General features: G+C 47.4%; 1 protein-coding gene across 13 annotated transcripts in view; it reads left to right on the top strand.

The window, feature by feature from the left end:
* chd9 (chromodomain helicase DNA binding protein 9) overlaps positions 1–19,237 on the top strand; it is a 59,422-nt gene that overhangs the window by 19,347 nt on the left and 20,838 nt on the right. For 11 of the 13 annotated variants that reach the window (XM_035520903.2, XM_081706241.1, XM_081706239.1 and 8 more), the window contains 9 exons: positions 5,273–5,646; positions 14,765–14,873; positions 15,478–15,624; positions 16,088–16,156; positions 16,430–16,485; positions 16,877–16,994; positions 17,219–17,305; positions 17,933–18,070; positions 18,252–18,373. In XM_035520903.2, coding sequence (XP_035376796.2) covers positions 5,273–5,646; positions 14,765–14,873; positions 15,478–15,624; positions 16,088–16,156; positions 16,430–16,485; positions 16,877–16,994; positions 17,219–17,305; positions 17,933–18,070; positions 18,252–18,373 — 1,220 coding nt within the window. Of the gene's footprint in view, positions 1–2,119; positions 2,877–5,272; positions 5,647–14,764; positions 14,874–15,477; positions 15,625–16,087; positions 16,157–16,429; positions 16,486–16,876; positions 16,995–17,218; positions 17,306–17,932; positions 18,071–18,251; positions 18,374–19,237 lie in introns of those variants that run through there. The other 2 variants (XM_035520911.2, XM_035520906.2) reach the window with 2 other exon arrangements.

Raw genomic sequence — 19,237 nt, 5'->3', positions numbered from 1 at the left:
CGGGCAGGTCCTGACAGTGTAATCTATATTCAGTTAACTAGCACACTGGCACGGCTAATGCTAGTGCGAGAGCAGCACAGCCTTGCGCGTAGTCTGCTCCTGGCTGTAGTGTGGAGCTGGCAGTTCAAAGCGAAGCCTGCTGTCATTAGCATGATTACACTGTAAGACGTGTGACTTAATGATCCGTATTTTTCTGGTACGAATCAAGGGAAGCTTGGTCACCTCGCTCGTAAATGACATGTTTCTTATAGAGTGAAACTTTTTTTTTTTTTTTGCAATACTAGTTAGAACTGTGAAGAATTATTGGACAACTCATGGATTAGCATTTTATATGTTCAGACATTGGTTTAAATTTCTGTTGTTGCCCCTTAATTGGCTGGCCATTTTAACAATTTAACAAGTCCCTCTTTAGATGAGTAATAATTAAATTAATCGGATATAATTTCCTATTATAAATGGTTTTCCGGCTTGCATCAGAAGTTGACACGGAGGTGAGATGTCTGTGTTTGTGTTTAACGGTCCGCCTCCCGCACTACGCCACCTCCGTGGTTGGATAATGTAGCTTGAGCCTGACACCTGTGTCATCCTCCACCACCACCCCCACCTCCCCCTCCCCGAGCTGAACTCCACCCCCTAGCCAAGCGCAGCCATTTCATCTCATTTGCATATTAACTGTTTGGTTGCCATGGAACTGGTGTCATTTGTGCCATGTGACTGCGTCAGCATGTGTCTGTATCTCCCCCTCTCTCCCTCGCCGAACATTACAGCCAGGCTTGGCTCTTTGCACCTGTTTATATACCAGCTTGGATTTGTTTTCGCTCTTGTGGCAAACCTTTCTTTCCTTTCCAGTTCTCTCTGCTGTGAGTGAACAGTCAAGTGTGTTTTGCACATATAGACGGCTATGAACCACTCCCACCAAAAAACTGTTTATTTTTTGTCTTTTTTTTTTTTAAGTTGCTGCGCATTTTAAATGTTCATACTACTTTAAATTATTGTGCTCTTGACTGTGTGTGCGCACACACACATATAAGGGCAGTAATTTAATATTCTATCAAAGGTATTCTGTCAGTTTTTTCCCCACTGTTCTCTCCATGTGTAGTTCAAACTCCAAGGCCTGACACTCACTCTCTCACACACACACACACACACACACACAGAAATACAAATTGCTACATTCTACCTGTTGCACTGCTATTTGAGTTTAATTTGCCTTTTCTCACCACGGGGCAGGCTGAGTCCCCCTCTTTATCTCTATCAGTTGTAAAGGGCCAAACCAAGTCCTTCATGGTTTCTCTTTAAGCCCACTGGACAGATCGAGCCATCATGGCTTACTCAACGATTTCTGAACTTGGTACAATTTATTTTCGGTTTGGAAACCCACCCAGTAAAGCCACCCATGTACAGTTCTGTTTGATTATTAGTCTTGCTAGAGGGACATGCCTGAGATGTGTCCATTCCCGATATTATAGCAGCTAGACAACCTGTAGAGACACTAGATACCCCTGGAGGTTGGGCCTACACAGGCAGCTTCTGCTGTTTCACCTACTTATTGTTGTTAGTGTGCATTCAGACAGTTGGTGTAGAAACCAGGCTGTGTGGATCTGCTATGGCATTCATTTACTCTTTACTCCCTCTGTATGTGAGGGAAAGAGGGAGAGGAAAAAAAATTAATTGCCATGCTCTAAATATTTTTCCTGTGTGCACATGGTCTTCTCTGTTCATCTTTCCCTTTACCCAGACGCTTTTTCGCCCATCTGGAACTGGAATGTCTTGAGTCGATATGTTATCAAACACAAATGAAATAACTCAAGAACCAGAAAAGACATCCGCTCATAAGTTTATTTAATTCAGTCGATTGCTTTACAAATCTCCAAACATTATGTTGTTCAACGGGAATAAATCGAGGTGTAATTGGTAAAAACTCCAGCGTTGCTCTAAACTTCAGAAGACGTTACGTGCATGTACGAGCTAAAATCCAGTATTTTGGGGGTTAAGTTGTGAAAGTTAATGTAATAACTGCGAGCCCCCTCTGCTGGAGGGAGAGAGGGGGGAAGGGATAGAGAGAAAAAAAAAAAAACACGAGTCCGGATTTTTAACGACATCTCTAATATTCATGCTGATGCATTTTGATGCTTAGTGCTTTCATTTTGCTCCGCTTTGCGCGCGACTCTCGCTCGCTGCACACACCCCAGCTCGAGAGAGAGAGCGAGCGAGAGAGAGGAGAGGAGGGGAACGAGGGAAAAGGAAGAAAGAAAACAAAAACAAGTGGAAAAAGGGGGGGAAAAAGCAAATCTACGAACCGCGCTGCCGAGCTCGTGCGAAAAGCTTTCCGCGTACAAAGGAGGAGTAGCGAGCCTACCTTCACCCGCGATGTAAAAGGAGGAAGAAGTGTGTGTGTGTGTGTGTGTGTGTGTGTGTGTGAGAAGAGAGAGCGAGCGAGCGAGCGAGCGAGAGAGAGAGAGAGAGAGAGAAGAGAAAACTAGCTCGCGGAAAGGAAAACGAGGAAAGAGATCGCGGACGGAGTGAGTCGGGAGAAAAGCGCGAGGGAGGCACCGGGAGAGCCCGAGCGGGGCTCGAGACGCGGTAGAATGAGAGGGTCCCGGACGCGCGCGCCAGGCTCGTTCGTCTGTTCCTCCGTCCCAGTAACGCGCAGCAGCTCCATGAAGCCCGAGCAGGGGAGGAGGTGAAAGCCGCCTGCGCCAAGACACGGATCTGCTGGGGGAGGGAGGGAGAGAGAGAGAGAGAGAGAGAGAGAGGGAGAGAAAAAAAACCCGGCGAAAGGGCAAGGCTTTTGTTAGGCGACCGGAGAGAGGGAAGAGGGGGGAAAAGAAAAGGAAAAAAAAAACATGTCTACGGTGAAGAGGCCGAGAGGAAGGGTGAGTGAGTGTGAGTGTGTGCGTGTGGGTGGAGGTGGATGGAGGAACTGAACAGCTCCGACTCCCGCTGCAGCCCGTGCAGCCGCCGCCATCTTGCGCCGAGTGCTGCTCCGCTTCCTCTCTGCTGTCGCCAGCATGGCGCTGCGGGCTCGCGCCGGGGCCTGGACCTCACCTCGCCGCGCCGCGCCGCGCCGCGCCGTCGGGCTCTTGCCTTTCCATTCCAGCTTTTATGCCCTCCCTCCCCCCATCTCTCTCTCTCTCTCTCTCTCTCTCTCTCTCTCTCTCTCGGTGCAGTACTGAATATGGTGTGTGTGTGTGTGTGTGTGTGTCCGCGCGCGCACCAGTGAGAGACAGGAGTGTATCATTCATTCGCGGGTCCAGCGTGGTCTCATAGTAGTTGTGTGTATGTATGTGTATGTATGTGTGTGTGTGTGTGTGTGTGTGTGTGTGTGTGTGTGTATAGAGGTTTTCATGAGAGCCAGAGAAAGGGGGAGAGATTGAAATCACTGCAGTGCTGGCAGCCTGTAATTTTAGTTATTTATAGATGTATTACACAGCTGCAGTGCTTTGACTTGGGTGCATTTTCTCTCTCTCTCTCTCTCTCTCTCTCTCTCTCATTCTCTCTTAATTTTCCCTGTCCCTCCCTCTGTCCCTCCTCCCTTGTTCTATAGCTTTTCATTTCCATTTTTTCCCTTCTTTCCCTTCATTTCTCCTGATTTTTTCCCCCTACGCCCGAAACGGATTAGCAGAAATATTCCAGTCATATCCCTTCTCTTTCTTTCTGGAGTACTGCGTTCTGCAGCCCGTGTTTATCTTCCAGATGACTTACTGTTTATGTCCCCTCCCCCTCTTTGTTTCACTGCTTCCAGATAATTCTTTCTTTAGGCAGGAAAACGCATAGAAAGCCTGACAATGTGCTCAGATTGGGATCTGTGTTTATAGGTGGTGTTTTGGTCGGGCTCTCTCTGGGTGTGTTTGTGTGTGTGTGTGTGTGTGTGTGTGTAATGAAATAACGGCATTCATGTATAATTCACGTTATGGTGTGGCAGGCTGGGGCATGCTGACGATTGTATTATTCATGCAGGATTGGCTGACAGGCTGTCCGTCTGTCTGTCTGTCTGTGTGTTTGTCTGTTTGGCTCTGTCTTTTCCTCTCCGTCATCCTCTCTGTTGAACGTCTCCTGTTTTTCTGTCGAAAGGATGCGCTTAATTTTAACAGAGAGAAACTGTCCCAACCAGAGACCACGAAGGGTGTGTGACAGGGAATTGGGTGAACCTCTGTGGGTTGGGGGTGAATGCTAGAGCAGTGACCCTGTTCTAACTTTTTGTAAGTAGTTCACTTGTACAGTGAACTGTCTGAAGTCTGCCCAGTAGAACGTTAGTGATGGCACTGTTTATTGTAATTGGAAATTAACCTTTGAGTTGGTGACAGACGGTGTGTTCCCTTTTGACAGCTTTATACCATTGCAGTGGTATCTATAGCTTCATATGCTGTGTGTGTGTGTGTGTACACAAACGTGCAGGTGTTCATATTACTCTCATTCCCCCTAAACAGCTTGTCTGTGCCACAGAGGGTGAATGAAGATCTTGGTCAGAAGCGAGTACGCTTGGACGTCCCATGTTTTTACCTGTAGTGTGTGTGTGATGTGTGTTATGTGTCCGCAAGCTGTGCTTTCACACCTGCGTTCGGTGCTGCCAGAACGTCAGAGTGGAACTGAAGACACCACGGGCCTTCAGATGTTTGTGAAAGGGTCTAGAGTACTACAGTCTGCGCCAGGCTTGATTCAGGATTAGTTGGACGTCCTAAAACTGCCCTTCTGAGTTGATTTCGGATTTGTTTACAGGTTGTGCACTGCAAACACTGCCTGTTGATTTTTGACCACACGAACCCGAAGGCAAGACGCCTGTGTTCCAGCTCTAAAAACGACCTCACTCTCAATTTGAGGAAATTCAATTTATTGTGTAATGGTAGCTCTGTGCATAAGGGTCATTTAATTGACACCTACTTTTTCAGAGGTGCTACATATAGTAATTAGCTTATCTGTATCAAACCCGCTCTGAAATTATGAGAACACGAGTATAATTATCCATTTTGATCTCTTAACTACCTCAGTGAAAAGACATTAAGCTAAGGCTGAAGATTTTAGTCATCGTGATGAGGACATTGTGTTCTTCTGGGCCTGTTCGCTGCAGGAGGGAAAGAGTGTAAACATTTGAGTCATGAGCACAGTAAACAAAGACGTGTTTGTGGCTGCTATAGTATAGGCCTGTATGATGTTGCTAAACTGATCCACTACGGGGAGAGAAAAGGAGAATCTTCAGTGAACATCAGTACTTTAATTACGTCTTAAGATTGTACTGAGCTTGTCTTCTCCCCCCCCCCCTTCTCATTCCTAGCCTCCTAAGAACAGTAATGGTCCAAGCAGTCAGGCCCGGTTGCTCAGCCCGCCGATGAAGAGCGGCTCCTCCTCGTCCTCCTCGTCCTCGCGCTCCTCGGCGTCGGAGAGGCGCGCTCACAAGCGGCAGCAGATGGAGGTGCCAGCCCTGGAGGACAAGCAGCAGAAAGCCAACCGCATCATCTCGGAGGCTATCGCCAAGGCGCGCGAGCGGGGCGAGAAGAACATCCCGCGGGTCATGACCCCCGACAGTTTTCCCTGCTCCTCCCAGCTCCACGCTCATCGCGCAAGTGCCAGGCCCAGGGCCCAGGAGAAGAGCTGTAAGAAGGCACGCATCGTCACCTCCTCCAAGCCCAAGCAGAAGACCAAGATTGGGTAAGAGAAGTTTCCTCCTCTCCCGGCTGGTTCAGCCTCCGGCTGACTTGAAGTGAGAGAGTGTGTGTGTGTGTGTGTGTGTTCGTAATGTAGGAAATTTGAATACAGTTAGCTGGGTTCATGTACGTCCTTGTTAACAAAGACCACCTGTGGTTAAACTAGAGCCTGTGCAGTTGAGGGTGGTGTTGTTGTTTTTGTTTTGTTTTTGGTGGTGGTGTTTTTGTTTTTTTCCATGATCCGAGTCTGCTTATGGTTGGTGGGTTTCTTATTAGAAGCTACAAGCCTGTTTAAAAGGCATTCTGTTGCTGCAGAAATGGCAAGTGTAAAGTTCAGTCCTATTTACTGCTTGCTAACTAGTGCATGGCAGCCATTTACAACAGAGAGAGAGAGAGAGAGAGAGAGAGAGAGAGAGAGAGAGACCAAAAGGTGTGCGTGTGGGGGGGCAGTACTGGTCAAGAAGTGGGGGAAAAAATAAAATACAGTGGCTTTGCCATTTTATTCCAGATTCTATTCAGTTCTCAAGGGCATATTTGTAGAACTGTTCAAATGCAAGTAATAATGACTACAATAGATTGCCTTTGAATTCACATACAAATTAAAGTAGGGGGCAATTCTGCAAAAGGGCCTCAGCTGAACATCAGGCTGCACAGGTGCCCTGACTTCGTCATCACTGTCCTCACAGACGATCGCTTTTCAGCTTTTCTGCGAGGCTCACGTATCGTCCGGCGTCACAGAACCGGCTCTGTGGCAGAGCTGCGCCAGAAGTTGCCCGTGACTGCATGGGAAAGTGTCCTGGGGAGGTATTCCCTGACCGTGGATCAGCCCTGCAGGCTGAGCCTGCTCGCCGCGCTCAGTGTGGAGAGCGGGAGAAACCTGATCCCAGATCAGGACTTCCGCACCGACGTGACTCACAAGCGCAGACTTGGGTCGTCCGAGATCCACCCTTTCACCTGAATAAGGAGAAATGAAACCTTTGTTCTTAGCTAACAGGAATGACAAACAATGCAAGAGCACTTGCGTGCCACGCATATCTCTCACCGCGCGGGTAATAATTTTTGAGGCTTGTGTACAGAGCAAATGGCATGCGCAGCTAATATATCCCCTCCCCTCTTTGTTTTGGTTTTGGTTTTTTTGTCTCCGCTGCTGTGCAATATGGGCATTAGCAGGCCAGCAGCCTGAGATCAGTGTTATTTGCTATGAAGGATTGCACGTGCGTTGTTGCATTAACTCACTTCACAGCAGCGGGGGTCTCTGTTTGCGACGAGAGCTATGTGTCTCTCCTTGACCTCGGATGGAGGCTGGGAGACACGACTAGACGGAGAATTTCAGCAGAAGGTCCGTAGAGCACAACGGAACTTTTGCTTATTTATAGACAGTCGAGAGAATTTTTCCAAATAATCCTGTGTCACAAGTAAAATGAACAGGTTTTCTACACGCATGAAAGCGAGGCACACACATACACAGGAAAAAAAAAAAAAACCTAAATAGTCTTTATTCTTAAAAGATATACGAAACTAAAATACTTTACAGGAGAACTGAACCACTCTCCCAATGTGAAACGGTCTTTATACTGACACTTAGTGGCCTGGCTGTTTGAGTCTCTGTGCTAAATCTATTTTAAACATGGCCGCCTCCATGTGGGGGGACCTGCTCTGCATAAAGTGGTTCACTTGAGGACTGCAAAGCAATTTGATCTCATGTGAACTGCCCTTTATAGAAAAAAATGTAAAAATAATAATCTCTCTCATAAATATGGCGTGCTGCGTTTTTGGTTCTGCATTAAGCACTCAGTTGGGTCAAGTTAGCTGACCCTTTATTTTTGCTACACTAGCGGCCGTGGGGTTTATTTCTTTGTGTGTGTGTGTGTGTGTGAGATAGGTGGGTTGCAATGTCCAGCCACTTGCTTAGAAATCACATTTTTCAGGCTGTGCTGTGCTGCACATTCTAGCGAAGCAGCTGCAAATGTCTGAAAGTGTGACTTAAGTCTCCTGGTGTCTGACGGCACCAGATTGCTGGATCGCTCGGCACAAGCAAGCCAGCTCCAGTGATTTATTTCTTGATTAACCTCTTAATGTCTCTGTTGGGTGTGGTCTAGCTGTAAGTCCAGAGGGTTATTTTGAAGAAGCACAGTGAGGGTCTTCTGATCGGCGACATGACCCATCGCCGTAAGATGAGTGGGCAGAATCTAAACTCTTCAATCATTTGAAAACATTTTTGAGCAGAGGTACTCAAAGATGGAGGCAGCAGGACGGGTCGGTCCTGTCCCGGACCTCCCACTCCGTAACCCCCTGCTTCCTCTGCAGGAGGAATGCTCCAAATCTGCCGAGTGACATAACCGTGTTTACAGGAAGGTTGTAAAACTCACTCTCAAGGCCGAGCAGAAATGAGTTTAGCCTGTGAGGGACTGGCTCGGGTCATTGCGGCGTCATAGCCTCCAGGAGGCGTGTGTGAAGAGAGATCGTTAGTGTGTGTGAGTGTGGGAGGGGTCACCCAGTTGCTAATGTCAGTTACAAGGCTAAGTTTCAATACGTTCAGCATTCCAGCCTACCTGGACTAATGCACCATATGCGAGTGTTCTGCACTGACCTGCTGGCTGTGTTGAATGGATTAGCTTCTGGACTGACCTAAATACTTCAGCATTAGGCTGAATGAGAGCCAGAGTGTGTTTTCAGGTTGCGTGCATGGAGTGGACAGTATACTCGTGTAAACGTAAATATCAGTGTGACATTGTGCTGTGGTGTGCATTTTTTTTTTTTTCATTCTGTGGATACTGCGATTAACTCAAACACTGACTTGCTAACAGGCGTCCCCCGTAAGCAGTTGCAAAATAATAATAAATTATTATTTGAAATGCAACTGGCATGAGACGTGATTTGAGAGTGACACGCTGCCCTACCCCTCTGCTGTATCCAACAAACGGTACAATATAAACCAATCATATAGGCCAAGTGATGGTCCATTAGATTACATTTTAATATTCGTTACCTTTTAATAAGCCATTTTTTCTTGAAGTACGTTTATTTCTAGGATAGTTCTACTACAGAGAAATGTTTCAGACATGTCCTGCCCAAGGCCACGGTGGATGATTTAGCTCTTCTGTTTGAAAAGTTTATAAAGTCCCCCTCATATTGTTATTGAATGTTATTCTTTATAAAATTGTGTACACCACCAGTGATGGGAGCATGTTCAGATTTGCATGGTGGACTGGTTGTGACCTCAGTCTTAAGAAGTTGATTTACAGTTTTGAATTATTCTTACAAAAGAAAGCTGCATTTTTATAGTAAGGAAATAAGTTTAAATGTGGCAGTAATTGTTTTTAATTTCAGAACTCGAGTAGTTTAATCGTTTTTGGGGGGGGTTTGTGGTATTTTTGTCCTTTTGAACCGAAATAAGAACCTTTTGTGCACGGCTTATCTTTTGTCTATTTGTTGGAACAGGATGTGTTCGTGGCTAGCTCACCTGGCCGGTGCTTGCATTTAGTTTGGCGAAGCACCGAGGATGAGAAGTTGCTGACCAAGTTCACTCTGGCAACAGAGCCAACAGCACTGCTGTGGTTGGTTCAGACCATGAAGTCATAAAGGTGTGAGGGTGGCCAGTTTCACTTCACTTCAGTAAGACTGCAGCATCACGTGAGTTTGTATTTTCCCTGCTGTGGCACACGTGGCTCTGCATGTCGGCTAAGCAACAAGCCCAGGATGTAGGTAATCTGCTGTTAGAAAGGTGGGTGGGGGGTCTTCACAGTGTCACGGCCCTGACATACTGGAATTTCCACTAAAGAGTTCTGTGTCTGTGTCTGTGTGTGTGTGTGTGTGTGTGTGTGTGTGTGAGAGAGCTGAAGGCTGAAAGAATGTTTTACTTGGTGTTTACCCCTGTTGTTCACTAATTAGTTTCTGCAGTGTTAGAATTGCTAGAATGGCAGAATGGTTGTGTGTGTGTGTGTGTGTGTGTGTGAATTACAGCCTAGTAGAGATGCTGCAGAAATGCAGGTTTGTTGTGTGTTGGCGCCCCTTCATGTAGACGCACCAGCGGGAAAACCCTGAGTGGAGCGCGGTGCGTTTCAGTCCGCTACTGTCTGCCCCTGCTCCCGTGAATGCTGATCGGAATTGACGATTTGTTTACAGGTTGACGTTTACATGACCTTTATCAGAATAGTGTTTATAATAAGAAACAGTGTACAGGTAGTTTAACATGGGAATCCCCCCCAGCCTATACAGCAGGAGTTCTTGGGGTGCTGACCTGTCTGTTGCCGAGGATTGTGGGTAAACACAATTTCATAGAAAAGCAGAGCAAAGCAAAAAAAAAAAAGTCTTCGATCTCAGATCAGTAGGGAAGCAGGACATGAACAAAAGCATCCTGAATCTTCTCCTTAATTAGCATGTGTGACATCGGTAGGACCTTGACTGACCATGGTCAGGTTAGAACAGTGGAGTTCAGAACGGTGTTGTGATGGAGGACGCTGACTCCCTGTTCCCAGATCAGCTCAGTCAGGAGCAATTTCATTCACACGCTGCCACAGTGTCACTGATACAGAGACAGGGACAAAATCTAGACATGAGACATCCATGCAGACACAGAGCACAGAAGAAAGGCAAAGGACCAGATGACAGCTGGGTGTGTTGACTCTGAGTGGGTGTCGACTTAAAAAAAAAAAATAATTCACGTTCCATTTCGTTCGCCGGTGGTAGTGCTGTGTTGTCTTTCTTTTAGGAAGACAGTCCGTGTGTGTGTGTGTGTGTGTGTGAGAGAGAGAGAGAGAGAGAGAGAGTGAGTGAGTGAGTGTGTCTTGAGCATGTATGTGTGTGCATGTGTTGGCATTAGTGTCGATCCAGTAGAAAATATGGAAGGAGAGAAGCTGTCCACTTTTGTAAGGCTCACTTACGTTTTCCTGACCTGTGTGCATGTGCTCGGATGACGTCCAGTTGTTTAAATGACCCGCCTTAAGGTTGTTTGACTCTCTTTGTAAATGTTCGTTACATTTATCTGTGGCGTGTCTGTGCGTTGTAATGAAGCAGCCCTGCTCCCAGGGTCCGTTCTCTTAACTCTGAAATCTTAGATGCTGCATCGTGGTGTTGCAATTTGTGCAACAGACAACACTGAGAAATGGAACATGTAGCATGCGGACTTTCGCAATGTGGTACGTAGTAAATATTATGAGCAAATATTAGCATCCCATACATTCCTGCAGCTGGGCGGATCCGGTTCCTGCTGGAGGGCCGGGCCTCGGACAGGTGGGACCGGGCATCGGACTGTCAAGGTTTTTTTTCTTCTTCCAACAGTCTGACTGCTCTATTACCAACAGGATACCATGGGAAAAGCAAGTCTTGTGTATTTATATAGACAGAATTTCTCAGCCATTTCCTTTCTTATCTGTGAGTGAGTGAGTGATTCAGTCAGTGAGTAAGTCCTGGTGTATGCCAAGATTCTCTTCATACTAAATTCGAGGACGTTGGGAACATTAAACGTTGCTCTGCAGGCATGGTGAGTTCTGCCGGGGTTAGTTGCTGAGTGACAAGCACACAGATCAATCACAGTTGTCTTGCTAATCACGCGAATGGCGTCATGCAGCACTTATTGCTGTCGACCACGGCAGCATTTGGCCTGTCGTCTTCCTCTTTAAAGTAGTTCCCTTCAATCTGGAAGCAATAACAGTAGAGCTATAATGGGATATTTTGTACCTCAAGGTTCTGGACTAGTACCACATTTAACTAATTTTGCTTTCAAGTTCAGGTTTTCAAGTTTTGATTCATTAAAAAAACCTGGTATAGGTTGGCGTCATCATTTTCCAGCAAGTGAGCTAATTAGCTCGACTTCAGAGGACCATGGACTCTCCTGTCTAATTAGTGGCAAAACTAGTGATGCAGATATTGCCTCAGATGCAGTGCCTTTATCACAGAAATCCAGGACTTCAGCTTGTGAAACTTCACACGATTTCCTTTCATTTGATAATATTTGTCACAAACTAATGGATACACATCAGCCTTGTTAATACCACCCCAGTAACAGTTAATAGCACTTTTTCCTATTGATCTGTGTTCTCTCTGTTGGCTGCCTGCACCTTGCTTGACACTTCTTGCCCCCGCAGAAGTCAAGGCGGTACCTCGTAGCTTAGATTTGGTTTACTCCTCAGAGTTCAGGAGTTGGCCTGCCTGGGTGCAAGCAGCCAGAGGCGGTCCAGGGCTCGCATGTGGGCCGCAGGGAGGTTGCCAGGTCTGGCTGCCCGTTTAAGTACCGTGGAACTCCAGGCGGCCTGAGGCTTAGGCGATGCAGGTGAAGGGTACACGTGTGGACGGGGTGGTCGAGTGGAAGAGTTATTGATTGATTGATGTTTTATGGAAGAAACGCTAAGCTGTAATGGGTTCTTCTTCTACTCGGAACTACATCGTGGGGATTTTCAGGGGTGGGTGTGTGTGTGTGTTGTGATTTGTAAGTCCTGCGTGTTGCCGGCCTGCACACACGGCTTTTTGTCCCAGCTCCTGTGCTCTGTGAAGATCACGTGGCACTCACAGGATGTGATGTCACTTCTGCCACCCACCCAGCCTGCTGCATGCTCTCTTCGGGTTGCTAAGCAACCTGCAAGTCACATTGTCTCAGGGTTTAATGAAGTGTAATATCATCCGGGCAGGAGAAGTGTGTGTGTGTGTGTGTGCGCGTGTGTGTGCACGCACAGCAGATGTCCTGTTGTGTGAGTCATGACCCAAACAGACCTATTCAGCTCAACTGCAGGCGTGTGTTCGTGTCTTGAGCAGAGAGGGGCTGCAAAGGCAAACAGTCTTAGAACAGGATATACTAAAAGAACAGTGTTAAGAGGGTATTCCAATAGAACAGTCTTAGAACAGGATATACTAAAAGAACAGTGTTAAGATGGTATTCCAATAGAACAGTCTTAGAACAGGATATACTAAACAGTGTTAAGAGGGTATTCCAATAGAACAGTCTTAGAACAGGATATACTAAAAGAACAGTGTTAAGATGGTATTCCAATAGAACTGTCTTAGAACAGGATATACTAAACAGTGTTAAGAGGGTATTCCAATAGAACAGTCTTAGAACAGGATATACTAAACAGTGTTAAGAGGGTATTCCAATAGAACAGTCTTAGAACAGGATATACTAAAAGAACAGTGTTAAGAGGGTATTCCAATAGAACAGTCTTAGAACAGCATATACTAAAAGAACAGTGTTAAGAGGGTATTCCAATAGAACAGTCTTAGAACAGGATATACTAAAAGAACAGTGTTAAGAGGGTATTCCAATAGAACAGTCTTAGAACAGATAAGATAATGTAATATATTCCGTAGCATAAAGAGAATCAGCCTGATTTAATCACAGAAGTGAAAAAGATTTTGACAGGCAAAAAAGAGAACGGCTAGAAGAATATCTGATCCAGACCCCACCCAGCACTACTGGAGCCCTGTCTGACTGCCCTGTCTGTAGAGCTGTGTTCAGCGGCGGCCTAACGGGGTTGCTTGTAAGAGCCGGCCCCTGTCCTGCGAGGCCCTGCACCCTGTTCACGTGTGTGCCAGCGGCGCCTGTGTCCTGCTGGTGTCCTGCACACGCGTGTGAGTACAGTCGTGGTAGTGCTCCAGAAAGAACATATTGTCCTCCCCCCCAGTACAGAGGGGTCAGGAGAAATCGCAGCGTATGGAAGCTGGGACACAAATATGGACCGGAAAAGCCTCAGGAGTTTGATCTGCTTTTGTCAGACTTCCCCTTTGTGTGTGTGTGTGTGTGTGTGTCTGCCTTTGTATGTGTGTGTGTGTGTGTGTGTGTGTGGTCCTCCACCAATCCAGGCTAGTTACCATCTCGTGTCTCCTGAAAGACCCCACTCGTATGGCCAAAATTAGGGTGTTGCAGTATATATGGAGTATATATATTTCTGTATATATGGCGGTGGTTTTTTTTTTCATCCACAGTTCATTTCCTGTTGTTGGCGAAGTAACCTAAATGAATAGTATATTTGTTCTGTATTGGCGACGGAAGGGATTGTTGTTTCAAAGACCCCCACTGGAATAACGGCGCCTGCTGCTCTCGAACGCGTCTGTCCTCGTCAGCCTGCTGTTGAAACCCAGCTCACGCACACGGCACCGTCATGCGCTGAGAGCTCAGGTGAGGGTGAACAGGTGCTCCGCGTGAGCGGGGAGTTCTCACGCACACGGCGGCGGGGCGCTAACGCGACCTTCACATGCCCCGATCCTCACACCAGTGTTACCACGCCGACAGCGTTCAGCACCGTTTCAGGCTAGCGTTTCAGGCTAACGCGTTGAGCGTCACATCACGGATCGCGTCACCCGCCCGATATGGGAGAGCCCTGCAGCTGTTACTGGAAGTCCTGGAGCTGGGCTTACCTGTGCTCCGGAAGCGCCGCCTTCAGGATCCGGAGATCCGGCCACTTGCCGTTCCTGATACCCTCGCGGCTTGCGCACCGCAGTCGAGACCCGAACGCGGAGACAGACGGAGACAGTGGATAGACGCCGAGCATAGCCAACGCCGCTGGTGGCTTGCTGTGTGGGCGGCGGCTTCTGTGGCTAAATGCACCTGCTGGAAAGGCTCGCTGGGACTTGCTCCTGCATAGCTGCTGACGTTTGCTTCTGCTGGAGGGAAGAGTGGCACCCTCTGTGGTTTAGCAGAAGAAACTCGACATTCCACTGGGCGGTGAGCTCGTGCAGGCTTCAGTGCGGAGTGGATTATCGGGAAGACTGAAATGCCTGGCCTGGAGGTAGTGGGGGTTCCCGGTGGGAACCTGGAAAATGTACCGTACGGAGGTGCGGAGCCTTGTCGCCACTCGACCCTCTGACCTTTCCAGGGGTGGGTTACCCTGGACATGGGGAGGGACAAACGTGTGTGTGTGTGTGTGTGTGTGTGTGTGTGTGTGTACACTTCCCAATGCTGTTTTATATGCTGCAGAATGAACTTTAATCCAGTTGTTGGTATGAGTGTGTAAGACATTGTGTGGTGAGTTATAACATTTATTTTTTGTGTGTTTTAAATTGGTTTAGTTCAAATTCTGTGACCTGAAGTCGCAGGCCTAAATTACAGTGTGGTACATTTCTCAGGTGAATGGGAGAATGAATTTGCCTCATTTTTGTTTTTTTGTTTTTTTCGCTTTTTGTCTCCTCAGAAAAATTGTGATCAAGTTCAGCAAAAAGAAGAAACGCAAAACGGAGTCTTCAGAGGAGCTGTCTGACGACGAGCCCCCGCCCCGGCGACCCTCCAAAGACAAGGACTCCGTGAGTAGCCTTGTCTGTGTGTCCCTCACGCCAGCGGTCAGTGGGGAGACACAGATGGTCTCTGCAGTAAAGGACACACTCTGCTGCCGACCTGCAGGAGTGGGGCTGATGAGGTCCCCCCCCGTCCCAGGCTGTCTCTCCAGATATAATTATCCTCCTTCCAAACCCAGTGTGTTAATTAAGGTACAGCATCGCTGATGTCTCAGTTAGACTGTCAGAGATAAAGAGGTAGCCGTGTGGCCCCGAAGCATTCTGGGAATCGGCCTGGCAAGATGGTGACGGTGTTGGGGTTCTTTAATTGGTCATCTTGAGAGAGTCTCATCTCCCTTTTCATTATTGCCAGATATGACATTTAGGTCGCAGTATATTTGGGGACACATGTGCTTACACACACACACAAACACACTGCTAGTTTATTAAAGGGCTTCCTTCTGGTGTCACTGTGATAACCTACATATATGAAGCTCTAACACATAGATGCTTTAATACTTTACTCGTTCTGCCTCAACTACACAGATATGTGCGTAGCGTGTAATTTACATGCATGTTCTCCCACCACACACACACACACACACACACTATTTGTTGGCTGCTCTTTCTGCAGAAGCGGCGGTCGAACAGGCAGGTGAAGAGGAAGCGTTACGTCGAGGAGCTCGACGCTCGTGTGTCCGACGACGATGTGAAGGAGCTCGTTAAAGCCAAGAAGCTGAACTCCAGCGCTCCCAGAGAGCCTGCGCTGCAGCTGTTCGTGGTAAGATCCCACATCAATCTGATCTCTGTCCCGGGGCGGCTTTCCAGGGCTCCCACTTCAACGCCATACCCTTACAGTCTGGGAAGTTGTGTGCCCACGTCCATATACGTTTCTTAAACATGTATAAATGTTTATTAGTGTTAGGATTAGTGTTACAGGTTAGTGTGTGTGTGTGTGTGTGTGTGTGTGTGTGTGTTTAAGTATAAAATAAGAACAAGTTTCAGAAGAGAAATACTCCTGTTCCTAGATGAAGATACTAACAACATTTAGCAGAAACTCTTATCCACATCGACGTGTCTGTATGATGACCGCAGGTGTTCTCTGGGACTAGAAGCCATAACCTTGCCGCTACCCGCGGCGGCCCACACTAAAATCAGAACCGTGTTGAAAATGGTTGACTGCTGAAAGCAAATGAACTTCCAAGAAACAAGAAACGGTAGATTTCTCCTTCGTTGTTTCCCAGGAGAACCCCAGTGAGGAGGACGCGGCGGTGGTGGATAAGATCATGGCCTCGCGCGTGGTGAAAAAAGAGGTAACGCCACGCCCGTCGCACTTGGCCTGTGCTGAAAAGGTTCACGTGCACTGATGGCTGTGCTTTTGCTGCCGTATTCAGAGTAAACGCAAGTTTGTGTTTGTGTGTGTTCGTGTTCTGTGTTCTGTAGAACAGCTTGCAATGAACGAGTAAACAGAAGGTGCAAGCAATTAAAAACGTGCAACCCAAATAGCGGAGCCTGGAACCAGGCTGATTCTCTCCTAGGAAAGAGGAGCAGGTGTAAATGACGCAGTTGCATTCTTTGTTCAATAGGTGTCGCCAGGGGTCATGGCTGAAGTGGAAGAGTTTTTTGTGAAGTACAAAAACTAGTAAGACTGATCTCTCATGTTCTGGCACCGATGGCACATGTCTGGCTTTGATCGCTAGTGTGGCACGAGGCTGCCTGTTCAGTTTCGTGTCTATAAGACTGCACTGAAGGCAACACCTGTTGCTGTTCTGAAGTTCTATAAATGTATGAAAGATGTTTTTCAGACTAGTACTGTAGTTGTTCCTCTCAAAGCAAATTTAAACCTCCATTGATTTGATTTAATGTTCATTTTGTTTGGTTTATATTGGGTGTTCAAAAGTGGAAAAAAAAAGCTCTCCAAGTCAAGATGTGAAAACTATTGACTGAGCGAGTGTGTTTATGCATGAGAGTGCAAACTGTGTTTTATTATTGTTTGTAACCGTGTGTGTGTGTGTGTGTGTGTGTGTGTTTAGCTCTTATCTGCATTGTGAGTGGTCTACAGAGCAGCAGTTGGAAAAGGACAAGCGAATACAGCAGAAAATCAAGCGTTTCAAGATTAAACAGGCCCAGAGAGCACACTTCTTTGCTGACGTAAGAAGTGTGTGTGTGTGTGTGTGTGTGTGTGTGTGTGTGTGTTGCTCCTCCCCCCACTTGAAATACCTTGGTTTTACTTTTGTGTTGCTTAAATAACTGTTTGCTGTGTGGGAAGGTAATTATCGGTGATGCTCACATCCTTGTTTGTGGTCTGGTGTGTGTAGGATCGGTTGTTTTAACTCATTGGTGTAGTTTAACTTGGAGTTGGGTGTGTGCAACAGATGGAGGAGGAGCCGTTTAACCCCGACTATGTGGAAGTAGACAGAGTCCTGGAGGTGTCCTTCTGTGAAGACAAGGACACTGGAGAGGTAACCAGCGGAAACGACATTCCAACTTCCAGTACAAATGGATGAGATCCAGTTTTTGTTGATGCTGTTGTTTTTTTTTTTTGCCCAGTGCACCTGCATGTGATGTTTGTTTCTCAAAAGTTTGCCTTCTGAATCTAATTAAGTATCAGTTGTTCAAACAAGAGGCTTCTGAGCTAGTCTAGCAGCTAGCTGCGTGCACAGCTGCCGTGGGTCCCCTGGGACTCTCTGAAAATAAGCCATCAAGTCCCCCGATTTCTGCCTTTGATTTCCAACCTTCACCGGGTCAGTGGGAGTTGGTACTGCTGGGAAGCGCTGGACTGTACCACCGGCCCAGGGTCCTGTCGGACGAGAGGAGCGGTCAGTGTGTGAGCGGTGGGACGCTCCCCTGTTGGGTCGTCACCGAGCCAGCACATGTGCTCCTAGTGGGGCGCGTTCTTTAGGTTCTGTGGTTCATATTGATCGGGGCTTGTTTCTTTTAGAAGACATGAGGAAGTTTGATGATGTTTAGGATAAGAATCTAATCACACAACTTCTGGTGGAAATGTTACATGACAACATATTTGTGTGTGTGTGTGTGTGTGTGTGTGTGTGTGTGTGTGTGTGTGTGTCTGTGTGCGTGGGCTCCAGCCCGTGGTGTATTACCTGGTGAAGTGGTGCTCTTTGCCCTATGAGGACAGCACATGGGAGCTCAAGGAAGATGTGGACCAGAGTAAGATTGAGGAGTTTGAGCAGCTGCAGGGAGTGAGACCAGACTGCAGGAGAGTGGTGAGTCTCTCTCCGGTCTCCCGCGCGTCTGCTTCGGCACCTGGCCCTCCATTTGCTGACGCCGGTGTTCCCCACACGTCTCTCTGCTGTTCAAACAGCATGAGGCTGGGAATGTGTAACCAGAATTACGTCAGGATCTGGAACTTGCCCTAACCACAGCTCTCGGGCTCTCTCTGCTCAGGAGCGGCCCCCGGCCACTCACTGGAAGAAGCGCGAGCACTCTCGGGAGTATCGGAACGCTAACAGTCTCAGGGATTACCAGCTGGAGGGTGTCAACTGGCTGCTCTTCAACTGGTACAACAGGTCAGTACCGTCCTTTCCTGACATACTCGGGACAGTTCCTTCTCTTCTGTCCTTTTACCGTTTTGAGCTATTGGAGTGCAGCGTCGCCTCGGTGGTTATTCTAAAAGATCTGAGATTGTGCCGTGCACAATCCTCGAGTTTGGTAACGAAACTCTTGCCTTCTGGTAGCGCCAGGGGTGTGTCATAACTGATGTAAGGGAACCTACACCCGTCCCAGATGAGCCGCTGCACGCCAACATGCGCTTGTCGTTCCCAGTTAGTAAATCAGTAGCCAAACGAGCCTCCGTGGGTTGTGGAAAAATGGTCATGGGAAAATGGATGCTGAAACGCTGTCCCGGATCGTCCTTGGTAACGGATTATTCACTTTTATAAAACGTTGGTGGACGTGACTGGTTTATCCTCGGAAGGCTTCTGCTAACTGCACTTCTGTGAGGATCCTTGCAGTGTACCTACTTGAACGATATGAATGTAACTGGAAAGCTTTTGTAAGTTTAAAAAAAAAAAAAAACAGCTCACAGTTATGAATAAAGAGAACTCTATGATCCAGATAGCAACCAGCCGGTCTGTTCAGAGACACACAGTCAGCGCAGCCAGCCGTAACCTGTGCTGCACAGGTTTTTTTCCTCTATAAGGGAAACAAATTAGCATAGAAGTGTTTCTGGGCCATGTAAAAAGAGCAGGAATCCCTCTTGCTGACGCAGAACGTAACTTGAAGCTGATGTTGGGTGTTTGTGGGCCTGTTTCTGTTCATGGGCTCACACTGTGATCCTGAGGGTCAGGACGGTCTCCACGAGAGACGAGGTGGGTGTGCAGTGTTGAGGTGGTTAAAAGCCTTGAGGCTTTTCCTCGGTTCTGTTTAGTTGA

The sequence above is a fragment of the Electrophorus electricus genome, chromosome 23 (genome assembly GCF_041902795.1).
Source record: "Electrophorus electricus isolate QZ-2024a chromosome 23, ASM4190279v1, whole genome shotgun sequence".
In the NCBI taxonomy this organism is placed as follows: Eukaryota; Metazoa; Chordata; class Actinopteri; order Gymnotiformes; family Gymnotidae; genus Electrophorus; species Electrophorus electricus.
This window is presented reverse-complemented; position numbering and strand designations above follow the sequence as displayed.